This window comes from Lepisosteus oculatus, chromosome 8 (assembly GCF_040954835.1).
Source record: "Lepisosteus oculatus isolate fLepOcu1 chromosome 8, fLepOcu1.hap2, whole genome shotgun sequence".
NCBI lineage: Eukaryota > Metazoa > Chordata > Actinopteri > Semionotiformes > Lepisosteidae > Lepisosteus > Lepisosteus oculatus.
The window spans coordinates 20,037,237-20,064,018 of record NC_090703.1 but is presented as its reverse complement, the minus strand read 5'-3'; the positions used below and the strand labels follow the sequence as shown (position 1 = coordinate 20,064,018).

The 26,782-nt window shown below is 39.6% G+C and overlaps 1 protein-coding gene across 2 annotated transcripts; it reads left to right on the top strand.

The window, feature by feature from the left end:
• The first annotated feature begins 855 nt into the window (after positions 1-855).
• LOC107077815 (cation channel sperm-associated auxiliary subunit beta) lies at positions 856-25,252 on the top strand. 2 transcript variants are annotated; one of them, XM_015350956.2, is made up of 27 exons: positions 856-978; positions 1,322-1,388; positions 1,867-1,946; positions 2,822-2,968; positions 3,817-3,877; positions 3,967-4,062; positions 4,461-4,613; positions 8,532-8,624; positions 10,300-10,418; positions 10,655-10,687; positions 11,140-11,206; positions 11,574-11,620; positions 11,996-12,133; positions 12,220-12,366; positions 14,371-14,515; positions 14,676-14,827; positions 15,248-15,402; positions 16,549-16,733; positions 17,168-17,491; positions 17,721-17,860; positions 18,251-18,448; positions 19,528-19,638; positions 21,654-21,764; positions 22,482-22,623; positions 23,016-23,116; positions 23,981-24,055; positions 24,387-25,252. In XM_015350956.2, the coding sequence occupies exons 1-27, from the start codon at positions 961-963 to the stop codon at positions 24,591-24,593; spliced, it is 3,312 nt and encodes a 1,103-aa protein (XP_015206442.2). In that variant the 5' UTR covers positions 856-960; the 3' UTR covers positions 24,594-25,252. The 2 variants fall into 2 exon arrangements, with proteins under 2 accessions (XP_015206442.2, XP_015206444.2); XM_015350958.2 differs by lacking the exons at positions 856-978; positions 1,322-1,388; positions 1,867-1,946; positions 3,817-3,877 and having other exon boundaries at positions 2,883-2,968; positions 24,387-25,251.
• Positions 25,253-26,782: the final 1,530 nt, after the last annotated feature.

Below are 26,782 nucleotides of genomic sequence, written 5' to 3'. Positions count from 1 at the left end.
CCCTTGCTTTTGTAAGTGTGCAGGTACTATTCAGATCTCTAACAATGTTTGCTGATATTAATCTCAACACAACGAGATTGGCGCTAGTTTGAGGTGTAACATTTCTCACACCTCTTTGAATCACAGCCTCACAGATTAGTTTTTCTTCACATCTATTTTACAGAGTGTTAGAACTCCAGACCGACGACCGATCAAATATTTTGAAGACGTGTTTTTCACCATGGTAACATCAATTTGTCCTAACAAATGTGGCAAGAGTAGGCTTGAGGTGGTGTAGGGTTTGGTGGTGACTATGTATTCTTAGTGATTTGTTTTACAAATGTTAGAGATAAACTAGTCCAGTGGTTCCCACCCCTGGTCAAGAAGGAACGCTGTTGGCTTTCATTCCAGTGCTTGAATTGATGCCTTAATTGATGTGCTTACTTGTTTAGACATATTCAAGGCGATTCTTTAGTGAATGTATCCATAAATTTCAATGAAAACTCGTCAAAGTTTAAAGTAAATCACCACTTCTAACTTTTATTAAATATTTACTGTTTTATCAGTGCAGTCGTTCACATCTAGTCTGCAACCTTGTTGCATTTCACGTTTTTTTGTTATTGTTCATAACTCATCGCAAACATGTATCGTAAAACAAAAGCCTAACATTTCAGCTGCAACATATCTATTCGGTTTTACTTGCACGTGTAGCAATCATGAACAAATATAATTTACGATAACGTATTTGAACAAGTCCAATTGTTCATATAATACTCCGTATTAATACTGTACATAACATATACCGCTGTAGTTCTGGAACTACAGTTCCCAGAATTCATCTTACCGTACGTTTCTTCCGCGGTGCGTGAAGTAACGTATTTTGAATTTTTACTCGTTTGATGTTGTTTATGATTTTTCCTTGAAGTAAAGGTCAACATTGTTCTCATCTGTTCGCATTTACCATTCTAATCTTCTCATAAGATGAAATATATTTGGCAAGTATGTACTGTGGCGTGTACACTGACCTTTAAAATACGCTTCGATTTTTACTTTTGCGTCGTCTCTTCCAAAACACGTGTTCTAAACCAGTAATTTAACTATGATTAGAAAATACTTTGAATATATTTGTATGAATCTTTATGTAAAGAAATTCACATTTTAATAGATTTATTTAAATTATTTATTACATTTACAACAGTTCAAGTTCTTCTATTGAAATGTCTTTTTATGGACCTTTTTACTTGGACTTGTTGACTTAAAATAGTTTTACTTTAATGTGTTTTTTTATCAAGTCCCTTGTTCTTATGTATAATGTCAAAATTAAAGTTTTTTCTTCTACCAGGTCGACTTCTTAGCGTGTTTTGTGGTTGCAGCAGTAACAAGCCGTTTCATTCTTAGCGTTACATCAGGTTTGTGAGCGAAATTGAAATTTCCTTCTTCTAGCAGTTACGTACAGTTATTGTAACGCTGAATCACTAATGCACTTGGATAAACTTCACTCTCTGTAAAATTAAGTTTATGATGTTGTACAAATCCTCGTCTGTTAAAGGCGTGATGTTTGTCGAGTTATATTGTTGTCAAATTGCAACATGTAAATTCACTAAATGGATTAAAGTGATGTCTGCAAGTCTAGCTTGCTTTCTTCTCAGATAACTAAATCTTAGGAAAGGTTATGGAAGAGTCTTTTCATGGGACAAAAAAGTAACATTTCTGAAGGATTCTTGTTGGATTTTTATCAATCTAAGGATTCTGAACTTGAAGCAAACTGAAAAGACGTCTGATGTACAATATTTTTTTTTCTGGAATAATTTGTTTCTGAACACTTTGGTTACTTGAGGTGTTGTGTAGAACTGCATTTCCCCCTGTGTGTCCCTTTGTTTAATTTAGACATGGAAAAAACACACTTTGAGTGTACCACTGAGGAACACAGCGACAGAATACGCCTGTACCTGGGGTTGGAAAATCTGGTAGGTGATTGTATCCAAGCCCAAATGCCAGATAAATTATATGTTGAAAGCAAGTGTTTTGTAGACGGTAAGTTGTATATTTTTATTGTTTGTAAGAGTGACTATTATAGGCTGTGGAATTACCAGTTATTTCTTATTGTTCACCTGTCCCATTCACAGCTTGTAGTTGTTGAGGTACTGGCAAGTGACGCATCTCAATCTGGACTAAGGTCATTTGTGGGGTTCTGTATGGATCAATTTTAGGACCACTTGTCTACTGAATCAGTGATAATAATGTTTAGATAGTGCCTTTTGTGATCCATTATCTCAAGGTGCTTTACAATAAGATATAGAGATATGTGTGAATGAATAGGAGTAATGTTATGCAGTTACGGAAAAGACAACTTTGTTACGTTTAAATGTAAGGCTTCTAAGATTAATTGATTCCAGGACCATCAATAGTAAAACTATGTTTTTAAAGTTTTTTTACCTGGACTTGTTAACTTACGTGTTTTACTTAATCTTTTATATTGAATCCCTTGTTTGTGTGTATAATAAGATATGTGCAGAGTTGATAAGGAGAGATAAACAGCATGATTTTGGTTTTTATCAAAGTTCATCTGTGAAAAGTTTTGTTTTATACATTATTTGTATCATGTAAGTAGTGTAACAATGCAGATAGCGCTTGATTAACTTCATGTCTCATGAATATAATCTGTGTAGAAATGAAAGATGATGCCCTTACTACTAAGAATCAAACCCAATAGTAACATACTGTAAAGATTCTACATAGAATAGGACCAAATACAGAGGCCTGCAGAACACCACACATGACCAGCTTTGCTGAAGAGGAACAACTTTGCATATATTTCCGATTGTGTATTTTTGTCTTCCAGAAAATCAGTTGTTATTTGTATGATGACTCCTATAATTTGGAGCAGCAGAAGAGGCTATTAATGCTGTATACCTCAGCAGGACTGGCCCCTAGTATGGAGGTGTACAACAGGACTGACTCAAAGGTCTTCGCCTTTCAGATGAGTTTGGTGAGAACAGAACTTATTTCTAAACTTGTGCAGAAACCCAGTCACTCTGGGCAAAGTCTCCAGAGGTTCATTGCTGTTATTAAAACCACCTCTTTGGAGACCTGTGAAATGCCTCATCTTTTTTGTGAGCCTGCTTTCATTATCGCTTTACTGTGCAATTGTACAATCATGCAGTCACTGTGAGAGACTTTAGCCTAAAGTCTCATCTCCTCCATCAACAGCAATATAACAGTGTGTTCTGTATCACTCAATAAAGTCCTATTATCTGGTATAAATAATTTGATCGTAGAGTATTAGTTTTGTGGGCAGAGAAAGATAGGAGACGGCTATTGCTGTAACAGAATTTATCTTTTAGAAATGGAAAAGAAGGCATAATGGGGTGGCATGGTGGCGCAGTGTTTATTGCTACCTTGCAAGGCTGGGGTCTGGGGTTCAGTTCCTAGGGTGGTGTCTATGTGGAGTCTGCGTGTTCTCCCCGTGTTTGTTTCTTCCTGGTGCTTCCTGGTGCTTCTGTTTCCTTCCACAGTCCAAAGATGTGCTTGTAGATTGACTGGCTTCTGTAAAATTGGCCCTGAATGCGAGTGTGTGTCTGTCTGCCCTGTGATGGATTTGTGTCCCGTCCTGGGTGTATCCCGCCTTGCGCCCATTGCTTGCCGGGATTGTACTGGCTCCCTGACAACACTATATTGGCTAAAGACGTTTAGAAAATGGATGGATGGATTTTACATAATCCATTTCTTTTACATACAGTCAGTTCTTAATGTATAAGTCAGGGGGTGACTCCTCCATACATTACTGTGTAAAGCAGTTTTTCGTATCACATCTTATTCTGCTTTTTTATATTTTAGCTGCCTAATCAGTCCATATGGAGCATTGATATCCCTCGCAGAAACATCACTATTAATACAGGTAGTGTGTGCTTTGTAATGCAGCTGTGTTGAAGGAAAGTGGTTTCTGGACTTTCTTCCTAACCCTGGTTCCTTTCTAACACTGTGTAGCTGTGGCTCCGGTGGACGAGTGGTACGTACGTTTCAGCATGCATCATGGGCTGAACATGTTTAGCACTGAAGGGACGCTACTGGACACTGTGAGAGGTAGGAGAGAATTGAGGGAGTGAAAAAGACTTCTGAATGTGGGAATTTAGGCTGGTAAAGAGATAGACGTATGATAAGAAATGTTGCGGTCTGTGAAAAAAGCATAAAAAAAGTGTTGTAGTGTTGCCTACATGCATATAGTGTCAAAGGTGAATATTGATGAAGGATTGTGAACCATCAGGCTGGGTTGAAATCCTCAGGTCACAGCTGTTTTGTCTGTGAGTGGGATACTTCTATTAGCTGTCCAATTGAGTCCCACGATAACCAGGTTAGCTTGTGATGGGATTGCTACTGTTACCTTCTTCTCACTTTATTCCTCCTAAACAGATTGGAGCAGGCTCGTGATGTACAGTAGCCTAACTGCCTGAAAATGATTAAAGGTGCTTTTCCCTTGGCAGAACCGCTCCTGCAGTGGACTATTGGAGAACAGATCCCCCCTCCCATCACCGCCACACTGATAAATCATGTGGTCGATCTCCGGGTCAGCAAGAATCCGTGTGCCAATGACGTGGCTTTGCTGGTGCCAGTATTTGCACCCAGCAAGTCGGCAGGTGAGGGATTTATTGGCAGGTGCAGCAGCCAGTCCTCTGCATTTGTTCTGCACAGAATGGTGACTTCCTCTGTACCAAACAATGAGGAGAATGGGGGACGTTGTTCTCCTTGTGTGTGATTTTGAATTTTTATGTAGTGAAGCCCGCTGAAGTGACTACAGTAAAGCCACTTGGCTGGAATAAAAGATCTTCATACTGCTGCCTGCCCTGCCTCTCAGAGAACCCAGCCCTTAATGACACTTAATGATACACCTTAGTGACGTAAGCAGAACCAAATTAAACGTTGTAAAGTAAGCATTACAGTTTCGGTTTTGCAAACTGCATCAGCAGTTTTGAATTGGCTGTGAGATTTGTACATCATGAAAACTTGTTCTGACATTTTTATAGTCGTACCCTCATTATAGAGGTTTATAATGTTTTATGTTGGTCATGTTGAGAAAGAGTTTTATATCCTTGGCCAGCAGCCATATCACCCTGCAACTCACAACTGGCAACCCACTGAAGCTGGAAGAGGTGTTAGTGGGGCCAGCAGGGGGTGCTCACCCTGCGGTCCATGTGGGTCCTAATGCCCCAGTATAGTGATGGGGACACTATACTGTAAACAGGTGCCGTCCCTTGGATGATACGTAAAACCGAGGTCCTGACTCTCTGTGGTCTTTAAAAATCCCAGGGCGTTTCTCGAAAAGAGTAGGGGTGTAACCCCGGCGTCCTGGCCAAATTTCCCATTGGCCTTCACCAATCATGGCCATCTATAATTTGGCTTCATTACTCTGCTCTCCTCCCCACTGATAGCTGATGTGTGGTGAGCGTGTGGTGAGCGCACTATGGCTGCCGTCGCATCATCCAGGTGGATGTTGCACATTGGTGGTGGTGGAGGGGAGTCCCCATTACCTGTAAAGCGCTTTGAGTGGAGTGTCCAGAAAAGCGCTATATAAGTGTAAGAAATTATTATTATTATTATTATTATTATTATTATTATTATTATTATTATTATTATTAATATTATTATTGGTGTTTTCCCCATTGTTGTATTACTGTACTCATTATGTGAGGTTCTCTGTTCCTCAGCCCCTGAAAGGACTGTGCAGACTGCTTCAGTGTGCAGGGGAATACAGTCACACCATTTTTATTCTTTTGGGAAAGATTGCTGATTACCTGCCCTTGTTATTCCTGCCTCTATGCTTTGATAAAACATTTTGAGAATTTGAGTATTTGGGAAATGCATTCATACATGTGTTGATAAAATATGGCCTACAATGTGATACAAAACAAGAAATTAGTTAGTCAGGTTTGCAAAGTGCAAGAATGTATTGATAAAGCAGAGCTGTCCTGTTCAGAATATTAGATTTCAGTTAACTCTTTTCTTGCCATTGCTTTCATAGTCTCAAAATGTAAACTGTATTTGCTGTACCAGGGTTCCTCTAAAATGGTCCTTGGAGTTCCTCAAGGCATCCTTTCAAACCTAATTTTGATAGTGCACATGTAACAATAAGATCTTCCTTTATTTTAACATACCTGCATTGCATTTTTATGCAATATGAAGAGCTTGGGATTTAAAAATTAACACCCAACTGCTGGTTGGGACGAAAAGGTACTAGGGTGTTCTCAAGAGACTGGACAACGCAAATCTCCTGGGAAGGATGAACTATCCAGCCATCTACTTTGGTGTTGCACTGAGGAATCACAGTGGTGGCAGCAGAGCAAGGAAGTTAAAAAGGAGGACCGATGCAGATGTCTGTAATAATGCCTAATAATAATGTAATAATAATGTAAGATGCCTGACATTCCAAAGGAGAAGCTAGTTAAGGAAACCTGGACTCTCCGACCGGGCTGTGCTTGACCAGATGTGTGTCACCACTATGGTGATCTAGGTGAACTTTGACTGGTGACAACTCTCCAAACTGAAGGTCTCAGCATGAGTTATGAATAAGCACTTTTGTTCCTTCAGGAACAAAATGTTTCTTGGAAGGTTACAAGAAAGAGGTCTGTTTGTGAAAACTTTCTCAAAATCATATCATGGAAATATCCAGCGCCTGGTTTTGAATTATAGAAGCTGTTGAAAACTGGATCACTGCTGTGAAAATGGGGGTTGCTTTCCTTTATTCAAGAAAGCAAGCAAACTTCACTAACCAGCCTATTACAATGTTTGCAGAGCTATAGATCGGTTGAACTTTCGTGAACCCTGAGTTTGGGCCAAATGCCTTCCTACAGTACAGCTGGCATTGTTTACCTGAACTGGAAAAAGTTTCCTCCAAGACGTCATAGCCTTTTCCAGCTGTGATTTAAGGGCCTGCACAGGGTTGTTTGTACTAATAGGTGTAATGAAAAGTGATCTTTGCCCTGGTTATTCTCAGTCAGAAGATATTCTAAACCAATATTGGAGTATTTGTCCATTTTCTGTTCTGGGTGGTTATATAAGCAGCTTATCTGGGTTAAGATAAGTTCAAGTCAATCATATACATCCTGTTGGAAAAGATACAGGTTGAATGACAGATTCACAACCATGTTGAGCATGTGAACAACATAAGTTCTATGCATAAAGTACAGTACCCATTGAGCTTGTCTTTTACATCCTCGTTAACAAAGTAGCAAACTGAATACCCTTAGGACAGGAGCTTGCAAATGCTACCATCAACTTAAAAGTGGGAGGTTTAATCCTTGTTAAGGGCGTTTGCTAAGCAAATAAAAAATTCATAGCAAGGCTGAGTCTGACCTGCGTTACTTGAGGTCTTGCTGGTCTGTGCGTAAAAAAATTCCCTGAGCAGACACACCTCTGCCTGAGACTTGTGTGGGTTGGGTGTGCTTTCTTGCAACAGCGCCCCCTGCCACTCACTATGTGCCATGTGCTGGGGGAGGCCTGTCCAGGGCTCGGTGTGCCAGGGGCACTGAAGTCTCCACGGTGAGAGACATCTGTCACTGCTGACATCGCACGTAACGGAGGCACACAGTCTGTTCCCTAGGCTAGTACGAGGGCTGTAGGATTGCAGGCTGATGCACATTTGTTGATTGTGTGTTCGGATAATTTCCGAGATCCAAAAATGTTCATTTTAAAAAGCCAAAGAGGGAAGAGTTTTTGATTCTAAGTGAAAAGTTTACGTACATTATGGTGCCTTGTGGTATTCCACCCATCTGTCAATGATGTCCCATGTTGTTGAATTACAAATGATAAATATACATTTATTTCAAGTATCGTATTTTTAATCAAAAAGTGAAAACTATTATGGACACAAACTTCAATGTCAGCTAAAACTCCAAATGAAAATCTAAAATATTAATGTTGATTGCATAAGTATTCACTCCACTTTGCAATCAACATTATTTGTTTTAGCTTAGTGATTATTAGAGTTGTGAGTCTTTTTGGATGACTCTTGACTAGTTCTGCACATTGGGGTCTCTAACCTTGCCTGTTGGTGAGATCTCGTTGATGGACAGTTGTTTAGGAGATAGTAAGTTTGGAGCCACAGATCACATGAGATGTCATTTCTAGATGGATGTATTCTATATAAGTACACTTCAGATTAAACTGATATTTTTCCAATTTCTAATTCATGATGCTAGAGCTTGAGTAATTGATGTCAACACAGAGATGTAGAAAGAACTTTTAAAACAATTTTAATTTATAGAAGGGGCTTTTCCCAACCTGAATGGGTAACTTAAAGAAAAAAAAAAGGGAGCGTGGGACAGTTTTTAGCTGCCAGTCAGTTCTGGCGCAAACACCACAAAGTTTACTGCATTTTCTTCAGTGTCAAGTCGTTGCCTTGGAAACCTCACACTTTCCCCCATTCCCCCCCTGAAAATAACTGCCCCCCCCTCCCCCAATTCCCGACAGGTCTCCCTGCCACATCTTGGGTGAGGAAACGATGACCGCAACAAAAGCATGGAAATGTAGACTCATCTGTTTTTATTATATCATTCTAGGTGTTATTCTTACTGTAACCAGATCTGGATTCACATCCTCTAATAACCGCTGGTTTAACTGTACAAAGAAGCTGTGTCAACTGTTAAATGGAGGTATGTTTTTTTTTTTTTATCTGGTGCTGTGCTAAAATCAAATAATGGTCAATGTGAAAGGGAATTTCTGAAGGCTTGCTTACTCTAGTGTTCACTGATTACATGTCACACCAGTATTGTAAAGAAAGCTTGCACCAATTGAAAAACGTTGGTGTCTCTCAACCAATTCTACCACAGTTTTAATGAGCCATTATTGACAGGCTCTATAACTGGCTGACTGCCTCTGTAGCGGGTCTGGCAAGGCGTTTCTCTACTCCAAAGGCCAGCTGCAGTGTATTGCTCACTCTGCAGAGAGGATCAGTGCCCTCCATTGATGATTTGTACAATTCCAGAGCAAAAAAGTGAGCAGGAAAAATTGCTGATGACTGCCTCCCACGCAGGTTGCCACCCGTTTCATAAACTTTCCTCAAGACGTTTGCCAGCAGCTACTGTGTGTCACCCTGCAATTCATACCTGGCAGCCCACTGAAGCTGAGCAGGTGTGAGCCTGGTTAGTACCTGGATGGGAGACCTCCTGGGAAAGCTATGGTTGCTGGTAAAATTTTCCCCTGGCCTTTACCAATCGTGACCCGCTAATAATCTTCATCTTCATCAGCTTCATCACTCTGTTCTCCTTCCAAATGATAGCTGGTGTGTGATGAGCTTACTGGCACACTATGGCTGCTATCACCATCATCCAGGTGGGGCTGCACATTGGTGGTGGTGGAGGGGAGTCCCCATTACCTGTAATGCGCTTTGAGTGGAATGCCCAGAAAAGTGCTGATAACTGTTGATATTTATTATTAAGAAGACACTACTGGGCTATTAAAACCAGAACCACCTGGTATATGAACAGCTTCTTTCCTAATCTTTTTGCCTTACCAGAATTCCTAGTTATACAGAATGTGCTATTATACCTAATGTGGTCTATTGTCTTGTTTGTGTATGGTATATGTAGAATGTTTTTGCAGCATCAGGTGCATTAAAGTAAAATTCCTTGTACATGAAATGTACTTGGAGAATGAAGGCGATACTGATTTTGAATTGTATCTTGAGTTATTTTTTAGTGTTTCTAGAGAATTGTAAATGCCCACACATTTGTTAGAAATAAGCAGTTGTTTTTCTGTCTGATATATAAATAGGCTACCCTCAGTGTAGTGAGCTTGCTAAAGAGTGAGTGTATTAGATGCTTCCTGAGTGAATATCACAATTATCCAGTGAGCAGACTTTTTAAATTAAGGGTGTATTTGCAACAACAGTCATCTCTGTGTACTGAAGCTGCAGTGACACCTAGTGTTCAACAGGTGGGATCAGCAGCACCTTGTGGTCTGATCTTGTCAGGTCTCAATGGCTAAGCAAAGCTGGTCAGTCCTGGGAAGGAGCACCTCTAAGGATAACCAGTTTGCTCCTGTAAGGGGTACCCATGGACTGATAGGAGGCAGTTACCTCTGTGGACCAAATTCTCCAACCCAGTACCCCAGGGTAACCAGGAACACTGTGGTGTAGGAGGAGGTATAAAATCAAGGTCCTGACTTCAGGGTTGCTAAAGATCCCATGGCAGCAATGCTAACCACTGCAGGACCGTGCTGCCCCCTATACAAACATCTAAAAGTAAAATGTACAGTATTTGCTTAGATTGTGTCCTCCCTGCTCTATTCATCTGCGGCTCATGAAGCACTGTTGTCCTTCTGTTTCAGACTGCATCGGGCTTGCCACTGTCGATGTGAAGCTGACAAACTACTACTTGTTCCTCTTAACTACTAAAGGGCTATTCCTGAGTCAGGATATGACTTCCCAAGGAACAGGATCTCTGAATGTATGCAAATGGATTTTAAAAAGTGTTGGGTGTTTTCCTACTCCTTGGCGATGTACTGTACCTACTGTACAACCTACTATAATACAAACTTTCTCTGATGTACTAGTTGGATTTTTCTTTCAGAATGTAAATTTTCATGCTTGCTGGACAATGGTTTTGTTAGGAAATGCATTTTAGTTTCTAAAATAATTTGTGTTGTACATAAAAAAATGCTAATGATTTCTTTTCACTTACAGTTTACATTACTGGATATTTCCAGTTTAACACAGGTGAGTAAATAAAAGATCTTGAGTCATGATTGTAACAGTTATGGTTAAATTCTTTACTAGGAAGACATCACGTTTTTGTTCACTGGCACATTTCTCCTGATTTTGGTTTTGTTGTTGCATTTTTCAAATAGTGTAAATTTTATTCTGGAATTTAAAAGAAACCAGATTCAGTATTGAATGCTGTGAGTAATATACCCTTGCTTTAATATTTTTCAAACACAGAAGTGTGGAGTTGTGGTTAGGGCTCTGGACTGAATTTACAGGATGTGGATTCAGACCCTGGTGGGGCAGTGCTGTTGTGTTTTTGATTTCACTCACATTGCTTCCGTAAAATGCCCAGATGTATGAATGAATGAAAAGTATAAAGCAACCAAAATTAATAACAATTACAGTTTTAAAACAATTTAAATGGTTATTTATTGAAACAATTGTTATTTTTTTTGTTTGTTTAGATGGATTATTCCAGCACTACACTGTGGTACTCACATCACTGTTTACACGACAAGGCAAATTTTCAAGGTAGTTTTTACAGTTTACAAAGGATTTTTAATTCTCAACTTCAGTTTTACATTGCTGATCATTGGAGGTGTGATATGAGCCTATAATTGTCTGTTTCACCATTCGATCTCTGCTTGTTCTAGTTCTTACTTACTCTTCAGGCTACTGCAATACATGTGAGTTGTTTTGGTGGCATTTTTGTGTACAAAGTGGTAACATAGGGTACATTGTTCTACACAGAGTGGTACGTGAGTATGTAAGGCATAGAAGTAGGAAATTAATAGGTCAGTCATCTTAGTACAAAGTGTAGTTGAAACAGTGTAATAATGGACTTAATTCTACTGGTGCATATTTGATAATGTATCTTCTGACCTTGTTCTGTCTTCAGATGATTATGTAAGTCTGATATCAAGTGGGACTGATGTGGAAAACAAGGTAAGTGGATTTTCAGTTTTTACCAAAATGTTTCATTTACTCTCGCAATTCGTGTTGTGTGTAGTGTACCTGTGATGCAATGTTACTGATGAGTTTAATACATCAGCCTTCTGTGGGTCTTGATTAAGTAGATACAATGAAATTCTTTCACTGCTGTACTATTCAGGATTCAGTGGAAACTGCAAGCACAGTTTATATTCAGTTTCATTGAATTGTTTCATTGAAACTCAAGGGATGGACCAGTGAGAGCATTTAACAAGCCAGAATTAACAAGGCAAAAGGAGTGCTGTATTTTTAAATCTTAGAATGAATTCCCAGGATTTTCTTACATCTGAAAGCTATGTGGACATATTCTGTTTTTTTTTCCTTCTGTAGGCATCTCAGTGTTTATACAGCAGAGACCCTTTTACAGAGTGGCACAGCTGCGATATTTCCAACATGACTTCACATAGACATGTGTCCTTCATTTATGACGGACAGCAGCATACTGGAATTGTTTTGTCCTATACCCAGGTATGGATTATCCATCTTTTTGACCTCTTTAAATCTATTTGTCTGCTGCGGACTAAAGGTGTCTTGCCTGCTTTTTGTTCTCGCAGGAAAAGGGTGCAAAGGTCTCAGTTTTTGGAATGAGGGGTCCAGTGCTGAAGAAGAAGGCCAGATTTCCTCCGGTCCGATTGAATTTCATTTCCCATGGGATGTTATTCCATCCAAATAGCCACGAGCTGTACCTATATGGATCAGAGGTAATTTTCAGAATCATGAATGAATCATGACCCACAAGGCACATGTGAAAACTATAGTGGAAGTGCATTTACAACTGAGACATGGAGGTTCTTTACATAAAGGGTTATGGGTGTGTGGAACAAGCTACTTATGTTGTTAAAACTGATGCCCTGGTTTCTTTCAAGAAACAGCGGGTTGGGATCCTTGGATCCATTCAGGCTAAATGGGCCGAATGGCCCACTTGTTGGCAACATTTCTCATGTAACTCATGTAGCTATTGATATACTGGTGCAGTGCAGAATCTGTGAGGTCTGAGTGAAAACTGCAGCTGGGTTGCTTATGTTGCTCTGCAATGGACTGGCATCCTGTCCAGGGTGTGGTCCTGCCTACCTGCCCTGCTCTGACTCACCAACACTCTCTAAGGGATTGAAGATGGATGGATGGCTTTCTGAGTATTATAATAATAATACTATATTATAATGACAAGTGATATCCTGTTCACATGCTTGCGTGTCTATTTACATTAGCCTAAAATTTGTTTAGGCTAGTAAAGAGAGTGCAAGGTTTTGGAATGGGACTAAGGGTAATGTTATTATAGGTTCTTCTTAATTGTGGATTCTCGTTTACAATAGATAGCATATATTAATTTGCTCTAAGCATGAAGGGAGCCAAGCTCGACCACCAGGTTCTACTTCATTAGAGGGGAACTGCAGTCCCAATTTCTCAGACCAGTTATTAATGTAATAAGGCCACAACGCATCACAAGAAGTTTTGTTGCCTCATTCTGAATCTCAGAATTTGGTGCTCTGCATACCTGGAAATTTTATCCGTATTGTGATGTACACAGTTACTTACATTTATTTTATTGTGGTTTGAAATGCACTCATCAGTAGTGATTCTTTCTAATTTCGAAATATAAAAATAGTTTTGTGGTTCGGCATGTTTCAAGAATTGGCTCAGTTACAGAGTTGGCCCATTTCAAGATTTCAGTTGATCTCGTCATTTACAAAGGAAAGGACTTGTTTCTATAGGACAAGCACTCTGCAGCGATGCCGTAAGATCTGTAGTCCTTTCTTGAATGTTTTAACAAGATTTGGCTTTGTTACTTATCCCTGATTGTTTTTCTTTACACTTGCATGAACTGTAAAATGTTTGAGCTCTTTGTTCATTGACTGGCTGTCTTTTGTTGTTTTGTTGTATGCCTGTTTCTTAATTTTTCTGTTTTATTACAATTTTTGAAGCTTCTTAAATAAAATACTTATAATTTTAGAGTTTAGTTCACATTTGAGATTAATTTATCTTTTTGCACATATTTATAAATGTGATTTTCATCCTAAAATTTGCATTTTATCCTTACGTTACTTTTTCTAGTAATTCAATCTGGAATGTATTTGTGGGCACTAAATACAAATGGAAGTACCTGTATAATTTTCACTCTATGTGTCTGTACTTGCTCTTCTTGAAAACTCAGTGTGCTGTATTTGGCTTACCTCTAGTGGCCAAATGGTGTTAGCAGAGAACAGAAGGTGCTGTTAATTCTTACACGGTCTGTTTCAGTAAAGTAAAATGAAAAGGCCATTGACAAAACATTTTGATACAGTACAGGGGTCCTTCAGTAAACTGGCATTATTAATTAATTACCATTATGCAGTATTATTAGGAAGGCAAGTCGCACCAAAAGGACTTTGCTCTTCTTATTCATTGTCAGTTTCATCACTGTTTTGCTTCATGTACAAGAAGGCATGTGTTTTGGCTTTTGATTGTTTACCCTGCCCTCCTCAAGTCATTTATGCTGATTGTTTGGAAGGACACGTTATGTCAAAGCAAGAATAAGGCAAACCTGAATTGGGCTACCTGAACAAATAGCACTTTCGATTGTTTTAAAAGTTTTAAATTACATTTAAAGCTTGACAAACCTGTTCTCTCTCACAGTATTTTACCCCAGAATTGTGGCAGCACTAGCAAAGCTGCTGTTGTGAGTAGAGGCCCCAGAGAAAAGATGTGTATTTTCACATTTTACTCAGGTGTGGTCCTCAGCAGATGGAGGGTCTTCTTTCAGCAGGATCATCACTCTGGAAGGTGAATCGGTTGTTAATGCTGTCAGCTGCATTCATGACCAGACAGTGGTGTTTGTCACAAACCTTGGCAGCATCTACTTGAGCAAGGCAGGTAACTAATTTAGGACTGAATGCTAAATAACTAGAAATATGACATTAGAAACCTCCCTACTCACCCTCTTTGCTCCTCTTTCCTTATAAAGGTGTCTTTTGCACATGTGATCAGTTAAGATCTTAGCCTGGTTGAAAGATAGTGAGCTTTGTTTTTGCAGACATGGGGAGGTATGCCAAACTGAATCAGTCACAACACAGCGTCTCCACTTTGTACTGCGATCACCTGGGCTCCTTAATCATCCTGTCTTTACATGCGCAGAGTCCCAATGGTTTGAATGTAGACAATATTCCGACCACTTCCTTGATACAGGTGAGACAGATTTCCTGTAGGAAGCATGCTGTGAGTTTGTACTGTGTAGTGACTAGTGATAAGTTGTGCTTTCCTCTAGGTGTGGTATTTGAAAAAAAAGTTTCAAATCACATCATGAATAGGTAAGACATTCAAGGACATAGCCACTCTGAAGGAAAATATGAACACATCCACTCTAGAGAAAAAGAATAAGTATTGCCTGACTGTTACGGTATATACGAGAGCTGAACTTCTCTTGTCATCCTTACTAAGTGATGCAGACCACAGCAGAAGTGATGCTTATGCTTAAATTATTTTTTCTTGGTAGTGACTTTAAATATAGATCATAGTCTGGAAACCAGGTGCATTATTGCATTTATATATTTTTTAACATTGACCTCCAGAATTGACATTTTTACTCTGTTTTGCTTTTTTCATTAGCATGATGACCAGAGCTCTGAAGGGGCTCTTGCTCTGCAGTACACGAGTGACAAGACAGTGCTATTTCATGAGCACCTCCCACTAAGCAGCCCCTCCCTGGTAACTGGACCCAGTCTGTTCTCCCCCTCTCACGTTGGCAAAGTCATCAGGTTAAGGTAATTGGTCTGTCATCTTTCCTGGCTGCAGTATGGCACACTGTATGAGAAAGAATGTATTTAAAGGAGAACTGCAGTCCCAGTTTCTCAGACCTGTTATTAAACTTCAGTTAGAAATTATTTGACGTAATAGAAAAATGTGGCAAATTTCAAACTAAATCGTGAACTTTATGAGAGTAGTATAAATCGCCATGTTGTCTCAAACTCACATTCGAGTTCCCACAAATTCTAACATGAAACGGCCCTTCCTGCTCAATAGTCACTGTAATGACTTATGTGATTAGGTGTACAAGCGAATAAGTACAGGCTCTGCAGCAGACATTTCACCACAGAAATATTCAGTGTGATCTCTGTAGGCAGAGTTAACAAGTAGTTGAAATCGAGAGCAATATTTCTATTGGATTAAAAGAGATGTATTCACCACCCTGCTTCCTTACAGTGTAATAAGGCTGTATCCCACCACTGGAAGTTTTGTTGCTTTGTTCTGAATTATAGAATATGGCGCTGCACATGGAAATGTTATCTTTTTTGTGATGTAAATTGGAGGTTAATGTGTACATTTTACTTTTATTGTGTATTGAAAAGCACTTATCAATGCTGATTCTTTCCTTCTCCAAAATATAACAATTGCGTTGCAGTTTTGCTTTAAGACCCACAGAGTTGTTCTGAAGTCCCCTGTATGCCACTTGAATACACATTAATTCTCCTTGCTTTTCTCCTGGGTGATGAACCCAAGTGTGTAAGGCTCAGGGTACAATGAGATCCCTACCCAGTGATCAAGGTCAGATCCCAGGGGAAAGAAATGCTTAGTGTACTATATAGACCTATGTAATCAGACTAGGTATTAATGGCTATGATCCCAGAGTGGATGGTTTCTAGTTGAGTCTCTGAAGGGGATGATCAAAAATCAGACTACTTTGTCTCTTTATAGTCGTCCTCCATTTGTGCTGTGCTGCACCTTTGACGGAGCTGTTTTTCAGCCGCCACTTCCGGTATGCATAAGAGCAGGTCTTCTGTAAAAGAGAAAAATCTACAGTGGATAACTACGCTCTGGTCAAGCCCATGTGCGGACAAAAAACATGGTGTCTTTATTCTCATCCCCTTGCTGGGTTTTAGCACTAATCACTGAAAGCCCTGTCATTTCAGCACTGGAGGATCAGGAGTGATAACACAAGTGTATCGGAGACGCACTGCAGAAGGGTTTGTGGCTGTAGCCGTGGCAGAGATATTGGAGGGTTTCAAAGGTGAAAGGCTAACTACAGAACCCATCCAGAGGTGCAGGCTAACTGTTAGCAAAGGACCAAATGCCATTCTGCGGTTAGAGAATCCCTGTAAGTAAGGCAGGATAGCACTAATGGGTCTACTGAGCTCATGACTTGGGTCATCCAAGACCAGTTGAATGTCTTTGTTATCCCACAATTCCAGCACCACACTCGTTTTTTACAAAGGATTTTTAGTCCTGCCGCAGAGAAGCAGCAGTTAGGGAATGAATGATAGTTACAATTCTGAGTATATGAACTAATAATGGGTGGAAAGTTTCTTCTTGGGATATTTCTTAATATTTTTATCATGTTTATTTCCTGTGCTTTAGAATTGTTTTACTGCATTCTGTGCAGTGTTTTTTTTCCCTTTCAGCAGTAACTACAGAAATATTCTAAATTGAGGCGTAAGCGTTTCATGTGCTTATGCTCCCTCATGTACCTTGACCACTTGTGACTATCTTAGAGGTTTGCCAATTCTCGTGACTTTACTTATGTTTTGACAGCATTCTCTCCAGGATTTCAGGACACACACATTGGAAAGACGGTGGTGATTCCTGGCTCCAGCAGCTATTTAATCACCGGGGTTTTTGACAGCAGGGCAGCTTTGGCACTGCCCACCTTGCCCACAATAGTGCCCTTTAACAAGACCTACAGCCCTGGAGAGTGGCTGCTGTTTAATGCGATGAACAGAGGCGCATGGAAGCTGATGGAGGGAGAGTGTAGACATACGCTTCAGTCTCTCAACAATTTACGGACAAACTCACTTGTGTACATCAACCTCAAGGAGGAACTCACTTTCAGCTTCAAGGCATCTGTTTTTGGTTCTCGTGAGTCACCGTAAACCCATTTCATTCCTTTGACCCAAGCATACAAAACAGACAGGTCACGCAGGTTATTTAGTTTCTTTAATAAAATATCTTATTTTAAAGGAGCTGTGTCTTTGACACCTTCTGTGTGTATTTTGTATTTTTATTGATGTGGTTGAGAAAACTCTTTCAAGTTGGATTATTTCAGGTGTTGCACAGTTTTAAAATCTGTTTCTTCTTACATTAACAGAAACTTTGGTTTTTCATAAGAAGCTGATGAAATTTACTATAGGGAATCCTTCGCTTCTGAAAGTGACAACTGCTCATAGCTGGGACAGGGCAAACAACCACATCCTGAACATCACTGCCTTCAGCAATTTTTTTCAAAAGGTGAAGTAGCCCCTTTCGCTCTAATGAGATCCAAATGCTGCTTCATATCAAGAACCTGATTATGAGGAGATCTGCGATATATTAAAATAATTACCTGCCCCCTCTGGTGAAATAATTACCTGCCTTTTGGAGTTATCCATTTTTTTCCCTTGATTAAATATCACCCTTTCCTTCAGGCATGTTCCAAAGGCCCTGCGTGACATGCAAGCCAGGGGTGCCAGGTACTGCTGTGTTTGGGTCTCCACCGATTTCTGCTTTGTGTTGTGCGTCATATGATCTGTGGCTCTGATTAATAAAGCAGAGTTCATTTCTTTCTCACTCCCTCAGCCTTCCTGGTAGGAGAGGGGATGCTGTAATCTTAGTTCTGTTCTGTGTTGTTCTCTTTGACAGGGGCAGACGACGGTGATAGTGAGCATCCCAGAGGCCTCTCTTCTGTGCACCTCCACCCCTTTTGTTTTCACTCTGCAGAACTCCTGTCCCACAGGCCTGCGCATCAGGTACATTCCGGACCAGGTCATTAGTGCACAAGACTGGCTGCATGGTGACCCCAGGGACTCAAAGGGCGTTAAGAGATTGATTGATCTTCCGGTAAGTTCGGGGCCCCTTAGAAGGACACTGCAACACTATTTTTATATTTCGGGGTTAGAAAGAATCAGCATTGATGAACATATTTTAAACCACAATAAACATATAATAATGTACACGTTAACTTGTAAAACCATGTTCTGCGACTGGTTTCACATCACAGTCCGTGGGAACTCGAATGCGAGTTTGCGACTTACTGTACTTTCACAAGGCTCACGATTTTGTGCTTAATTAAAAATTTGTAATTTTTTTGTATAATGGCAATGAATTAATTTTGTTACCAAGAGTCAATAACTGGTCTGAAAATTGGGACTGCGTTTCCGCTTTAATTAGAGAGCTGTCAGTAAGGAACTGTTTAGTTTTACACACTTTTTTCCATTTGTTTTAGTAGGTCTCCACTCAGCATATTTAAAGTATTTTCAGTAGTTTATTATTAGTTAGGACTGACATGGTCTTTCAGCCATTTACAGGTTGTATGCCAATATTTTGTATCTATGCATTACCATGGCACAATAAACTGTGCCCCCTTCAATTGAAGCTGAGCTGTTTACAGAACAGTACAGTGTGTAAATGGTTATCTCACTTTGGAATGCTGTTGAAATGCAGTAGGTCTTCATGTTAGTTTTCATTAGAACAGAAAAATGGTCTGGTATTTGGCCTCATCTTCGTGGCAGCGAATCTAAAATCTTGCTCAGCCATGTCTTAAAGGGGTTGGGCCTCATCCACCTGACTGGAAAGCCTGTTCCAGACATCCTCCACTCTTTGGGTAAAAAAGAAGTGTTTCATATTCTGTGTCTTAAATTAATTGCCCTTCATTTTCCAATTGTGATCTTGTGTCCTTGTTCCACTACAAAATGTGAAGCAATCTATAGTCTATAAGTAATAGATATAGTATCTTTTCTGTGGTATGCTGAACCATATTGAACACAATATTCTACTGTAAATGGGGCAAACATACAGACTTTCTGTCTTACTTTTTTTATGAATCCATACTCTTGGTTTCCTGCGCTCAGAGCCTATAGCCTAGCTTCATGGGGCCTGATGTGGATGCTCATTCTCATTGGCATATTCCTGTGTGCTAGGTTAACTACAGGCCTCCATCCCAGCTGGGGATTGCCATCCCTGTTTCTGACAATATCTATAACGCCGATCCCAGCCGTCCGCGCCCAAGGGAATTCTACCAGATCTCCAAGGTGAAGAAAGAGGCGCCGATTTGTTTCCAGGATTAATTCATTTCTTTCCCCTTTAGTTTTGCTCCAGCTTTCACTGATCCTGTTGCCTAGCTCCTTCCAGCCCAGGACTGTACAGAATGTATAGTAGGGGGTCTTAAACCAAGGTCCCAAAGAACCCTATTGCAGATAGTCTTACAGATCGCCCTAAATACCTATGTTTTGAAATTAGAAACACTGAAAGGTATTTATCAGTAAAGCTGTAAATTGTTCAGTTGAGGAAACTCTGGTTCTTAAGACCTTAGAATTCTGATCTTGTCCCACATTGTCTCTAAACCTCAACAAATCATCTGTTTAGTTAAGCACAGTTAAACTGTTCCAGGCATTAAAAATCAGTGATTTAATGACATGCTGGACTGTCTTTATTCACCTTGGAAATGGACTTGTATAAGCTGGATCTGCAGCAGAAGATTTGCTGCTTTAGGTGTCATTTAAACCTCTTAGCCCTGAAGTAAGATTCAAGTCTTCCTGCTCCTTATTAAGACATGTTAACGTTGTTTAGATTTCAAGATTGACTTGCCCAGTCTAAGATCTTCCACTCTTTTCCCTTGATAAACTCTTGAGTTGTGTCAACCAGTGTTTTGGGACATTGTCTTGCTGAATCGCCGGCCAAAGAGCCAGGAGGTAATTCTTGAATGTAGGTACTGTAGATAAGATGTTTCTGTATACTTCTGACGTCATTCTGCTGCTCCAAGCGTTAGTTGCATCATCAGTAATGAGCCAGTTCTAGAGGCAGACATGCATGCCCGGTCCATGACCATACCTCGACCATGTTTCACAGATGAAGTGGTCTGCTTTGGATTGTCCGCAGTTTGTTCCTTTCTCTACTTCCCCTTGCCTTTGGTGGAGGTTTAGCTTTGTCTCTTTTGATCTTAACATTTTGTTCCAGAACTCTGCTGGCTCATCTCTTTTTAGCACATTGTAATCTGGCCTTTCTGTTTCTGGTGCTGATGAGAGGTTTGCATCTTGTGGTGTAACCTTTATAATTCTGCCGTTGTGGGTGATTTCAGTGACATTGTGTTGTGGGTGATTTCAGTAACAGTTGTTTTAGAGTTTTTCTTCACGTCTCGGGTCATTTTTTATCATCATCTGCAGTTGTTTTCCTCAGATGATCGGGTCATTGACAGTTGATAAAAACACCAGTGGTTTCTTTCTTTTTCAGGATATTTCAGGATAAATTGTTGATTTTGCTATAGTATGTCCAGTTTCTCTGCCATGGTTCTGAATTAATTATTCAGCCAGATTGCTTGTTTTTCTATCATAGACAGTTCTCTAGTCTTCATGTATGTTTAAGCCTATTGCCTCTAAAGGCAGACACCAAAGGGAAGAGCAAAGGCTAAATCCAAAACACATTCACTGCTCTTTTACAGTATGTGTGCTCAACATACTCAGTGCAACAGGAAACACCTGACCAATAATAAACACTTGGCAGCCAATTGTGCCAATGCTTATACTCACCTGCAATTAGAGGATTGAACATAAAAAGTGCTGTTATTCTAACAAGGTAGGACTTATAAACACAGAAATACCCAGCAATAAAAGGTGACATTCTGTACTTTTGTCTTGTATTCATCTTTTAATATCAAATCAAAAATAGCAATTGTGACTTCACTGTCCCTATACGGATGGTACTGTATAAGCAAGATCGATTAAAATGGGTAAGGCAAGAGGGTTGATAAATAGTAATTAGAGAGCACTAGAAAATAACAAGCTGAAGGCTTGTGTTCTTTATATAGTAGAAATATTCAAAACCAGTCCTTCTGCAGTAGCTAGTGTTATTTGATTGAATCCCTAATAGCTAAACTCCACCACTAATGTTTCTTTTGTTAATACTTCTCCATATATGATTTGTGTTGTACAAAGGTGAGACAATTGTACAGCACAAGTACCACCCTCTGTATGAAACCAGAATTAAGAGGTGATGTTTTGTGTTGAATGTATTAAAATCAGTTACAGTTCTTTACTTCATGCCTCCCCAGGACACAGGCAGGTACAAGCAGTGCGCAGGAAAACCATCAGCCGCAGAGTGCGACTGTACGGACGAACTGAGGCTCTCGCCTTTGGTTGCCAATTCAGACTGTCGGAAAAGGGTGAGGAGCTTGGAGGTGTTTAATTATCCCGTTACTCTCTTATTTTGCACATGGTAAGAATACTTCTGTACTGCAGTTGGCATTTTCTTCTGGTTCGGAATCATCAGAAACTTAAAAATGAATGTGTTCATTTTCCTAGATTTGTGCCGAGTAGCAAAATGTTCACATTTTATGGAATTGTAAAGAAGAAATAGCAATAGATAAATGGATTATATAAGTGTACTCCTTTGCCATCTTTTTTTAAAATTGTCTGGAATGCAGTTGGTGTCAGGGAATCGTGCAAAATTGTGCACTGGCGTTAGACATTTTGGAACTTGTCCTGTCCATGTAGGTGTCTTTGTTATCTTGTTTCGGTTCTTACTGCATAACAAGCTCCTGAGGTGACATTTTATGTTTCACATTACCTCCTGTTATTCAAGCCTATAGAAGGGATTGCTGTTTTCTTTGTTATTGGTAACTTACCCCGAGCTTGTTAAATCAGAACAAGGAAAAACAACATATTGTGTCTGTTAAACTTTATTGGTTTTCTTATCACACACAAACACACAAGCTTCAGTACCATTATACTGTTATGTTAAAAGCTGACTATAAAGTATTCATTTTTATCCACTCTTTAGTGTGTTCTGTATGATTTTTTTCTGAGTAACATAAACTGGAACGGTTTGACTCTCTAACTAAATTTAAAACATTGGCTGAGCGCTGTCCTTGTGTGTTTAGGTTTTAAGGTTCATGTATCCAGTCACTAATCTCAACATCACTTTGTATATAACAAGACCTGGACACAAAAACGTGCCTCTCACAGCCCCCGAGTTTGTCACTGTTACTGAGGTCAACAACAAAACTAACTGGAAGATCACAGGTATGTCTTACAGCCTTAGTTTAGCCTTTCGGGTAGGAAGAAGGAATCGGCACTCCTGACTAGCAGTTTCCTTTAAACTGAGTGCCTTGTCTGGAAATATCTGACAGTCTGTGTAAAGTGATCTCCAGTCTTCTGAAGAGTGTTTTTACAGTACTATGAAAACTAGTGGAATAAGCTTGACAGAAATGACCAGCAACCCAGCTGGTGAGGTAGGCAGATAATAACGTTTTGAGGGTTTGGGGAAAACTCAGTTCCGTCTCCTTTACACATAATTAAGAATCCACTGCATTACTGTATTTCACATATGTTAGATGCTGGATATGTTAAAAGTAGGTCTGTTTAATTATGTTGAATTTTCAAGACTTATTGTATGTTTGCTTATATGTCTTTAGGTACCAATGCAGTTCCAAGTATGCTTAAAATGAGGGACTACCTTGGAAGCCGTCTTAACAGTACTCTCTATAACCCTGAAGGGCTGCAGATCTCTTGCTTTGTAAGATTCTTTCAATGACTCAAAACATGTAATTCAGTGCAGGGTGCTTTAGAACATATTATTTTTCTCAGTTGTCTGACCTTTTGCTCTCAGCATTTAAGAGGGTAAATCTAACAAGAAACTGACAGGTTTGGAATTGTCAGATTCAATTTATCAGGGTTATTTTAAAAGCCTTTTACACAAGGATAATTTGTATTCTGTTTCTGAATATTTGTGTGGTGCACATCTGGCAGGAAAGAGTGCAGACATCAAAGTAATGGTATTTTTTATTAGTGTCATATTATAGGAAGGATGCTGGAATTTACATGGAGTGTGAAACAGGAAACAAATTTAGCAATTGGCATAATATCATCCTACACTTTTTTTCCACTTTTTCCTAAAGTCAGATGAGGTATGTCACAGCACCACATGTGGAGGCTTCATGACTTCTTATCGATATTAGATCTGTAAATAGTGGTCACTTTGGGATATCTATACTCTTTGTATACAATTGCCGGATATTCTTTGCATCAGCCACAAATCCAGATGAAAGAAAAACTTTACGTACTGAAGCTTTTAGGTAGCTAAGACATTTTTATGGGCCACTTAAAGGTGGAACTATGGAAGAAGCTACAGTACCTGTCCATGTTGTTGAGCCCGTTACCCTGGCTTCTTTCAAGAAATGGCTCAGTGAGACCCTTGGTGTAACTGTAAGTGCTAGGTGCGTTAAAGTTTAGCCTCCAAAACGTTTGGATCCCTTTTCATAATGTTTGGGTTTCTTAAAACCCACGCAAGAAGGCTCTCGCATTATCTTCACAGTCAAATACAAAAGATTGTGGGTCCTGAGTGATGGAGATGTTCTGACCGGAGCTGTTTCGCACGCAGGGCTCTGAACTGTTTCACTTCCAGATTGCTGTGGTCCCAGGAGTGCTCCTTTGTGATATGGTGGAAGAAGTTCAGGTTGGTTACTCTCAGAGTGTCTGCTTGGGGCCATCTTGACAAGAATTGTACAGAGAATAAGTTAGATTGATTGTAGTATTATTTTATTAAATGAACAAGGGACTTGATAAACCATGTTTAGACAGAGTAGTTGAACAACGGAGCAGGTAACCTCATTGTGGAGGGGGGATGCTGGGATTGTCCAAAGCTGAACGAGTTGCCGCAGTAGAATCGTGTTGTGTTGCAAGGAGAAGCCTGAATGGCGCTCTCTTCTGATCTCTTGTTTGTCATGTGTTGCCCTTGGAGGAGCAACATCTAGGACTTTCTATACTGGTTGGTTTTGTGTTTGCAGATCTACGTGGACAATCCGCCTCTCGCGTTTCCAGCGCAGTACCTGATCAATACCATAACGGCAGTGGTTCTGGGAGGGGTGCTGCTGGCCGGGTTCTTCCTCAGGCGGTCCAAAGTGCGGCTGCCGTCCAAGCAAAGCTTCGTGGCCCTGTTGAGGAAACGCAGCACTGCGGTGGCACCTGCAGCTGGGAGCGCGCACAGTTTTTAGAGCTCCTGGACATTGTTTTGCAAGTTTAAGGTGCTTTTTAAACATGTTCTATGGAAATTCCATTCTACCAGCTTTCAAAGGGTTCTGTATTACCAGGATCTCTTCTCTCCTTGTGCTTCTCTTTGTCTTTAATCTTTGTTCTCGGACTTTATCAAAAAAAATTAATTGTCTATGAAACGTGTGATTTTTAGGAAAACTATTAGTAAAATAAACTGTTCTTCTCCCCCAGAATAACATTGACTAAAAAATGTTTACCAATAAGACCAACACAACTTTTTTTTATTTATTTTCTGCTCTTTTGGATTTCTGAAATAATTTTAAAAAATTGTTTCCAATTGGTTTTGGTTGAGATACATGAGTTGGCCCAAATTGAAGATTTATCCTCCTTCACCATTGAGGTGCCCCTGGAATACCTATTTTGACATATAAATTTAGGTGAATATCTCTTTCTCATGACCCACCTGGACTGTTGCTGAGAACTGTATGTAACTGTATGTCAGCAAAAATGACCAGCACAACTCCTGTTAGACAGTACAGTTGAGAGAATACATATAAAGTGCAAATGACCTAGAGTATTTGGAGTGGTCTCTTCATGGCAAGTTCATTGATAACGAAATGGCTATTGATCATTGCAGTATACTTGGTTGTCAAAACTTTAAGAAAACTGTGCAGTTACTTTCACAGAAATATGTCTCACCACTTTCAACCATTAGTTTCTAGATGATGGATGTTTTTTTGTGTATTGTTGAATGCATTTGCATATGTTTGCACTTGGAGAGAGCCAGTACCAAGCAAACACTATTGCACCTGCCAGCTTTAGGAGCCACCTTTGGAACTTTCTGCTGTGTCAGTGAAAGATTTCTAGAGCTCAGTGATTTGAGGAATTCTCTAAAGGGTACATAATACAGCCTCTTTTTCTAAATTACATTTTCAAATGTGTTTCTAAGCCTTTGTGAGGATCTTGTTCTGAAATTTTAGAACATGTTTTTTCGGGATTGTGTTTTTGCATTATATAAACTTAGCATCAGGTGAGCAATGCAAAAATAACTTCTTGGGAAGTTGTTTTTACCTAATACAAGGCTGTAGTGGAATGATGACAGAAACTTTGGCCACATAAAAAAGCTGACTAATCAGGAAAAACTTATTACATACTTGCCAGTCTAGTGATGTTGAGCTCATCAGCTCTGGGAAACTGGGCAGAATAATGCTTATTATAGCTGAATTAACATATACAGACACTACGCTTTGGCAGAAAGGGTTTAAAGTGTAACAGCAGACATGCAATCATAATTACACCCCACTGCTGGAAAGATTCCCCAATTAGATTAATCTGAAAAAGAAGAAGTTAGGAAGGCCTTTCTTTAAATCTGGTGGGGAGAAGTTTTGTTGTTCTGTTACAGCATCCATAGAAAGCAAAAAACGTGTATCATCTTAAGGCACAACCCTTTCGGCTAGAGTTCTTCACTCCAGAAACAGCCGCCTGAACAGATGCTATCCATGCTGTGACACAATATTAGTTACGAATGTACTTTCTCTTTGATGCTCAGATATACCTCATATTTATTTGAAAGTGCTCACAAGCTTCCATTGTGCCAAAGAGTAAAACCAAAACATCTGTTTGCAAGCTGTTTTGCATAAAGTAGCCTTAAACTGAATTGCTCATCACATACAAGTCTGGATGCTTGCTAATCTTTTGTGCTTTGCTTGCATCTTGTACTGCTATAAATGGACTATATTTAACTTATGAGAAGAATGAAATACAGTGCTAGAGATAGCTACTAGCCCTTGGAGAGTGACCAGATGTCATACTACAGTACAGTGTGTAGAATCCAGGCAGTACTACCAGACATGGAATATTAATGTTACTATTGTAAGACTCTTGTGACATAATTGGCTGTTTTAAGAATTTGGAAGTTCCGATGTTCTTCAATTTAGCTGTATATATGAAGGAAGCTGATGTTCCATAAATCACATTACTTTTGTAATTTTGTTTGTGAAAAAGTTAGAAATACTTGATTCATCATTCCTTGTCTATGCAGCTTAAAACAGCTAACAGGAGAATAAAGAGTTATTAGGTAATATTTAGTAAAAGATACCATTTGTGCTACAACCATAAGGCAATGCTATTGTTGTTAAGCATAAAAGTTTGGGATGTTGACAAAGAATAAGAGGAAATAATTGGAATTCAT

Excerpts from the sequence above, each read along its gene's own strand:
- LOC107077815 (XM_015350956.2), top strand. Across the intron at positions 1,947-2,821 it reads ACCTGGGGTTGGAAAATCTG|AAAATCAGTTGTTATTTGTA; the intron begins GTAGGTGATTGT and ends TTTGTCTTCCAG. Across the intron at positions 10,688-11,139 it reads ATATTTCCAGTTTAACACAG|ATGGATTATTCCAGCACTAC; the intron begins GTGAGTAAATAA and ends TTGTTTGTTTAG.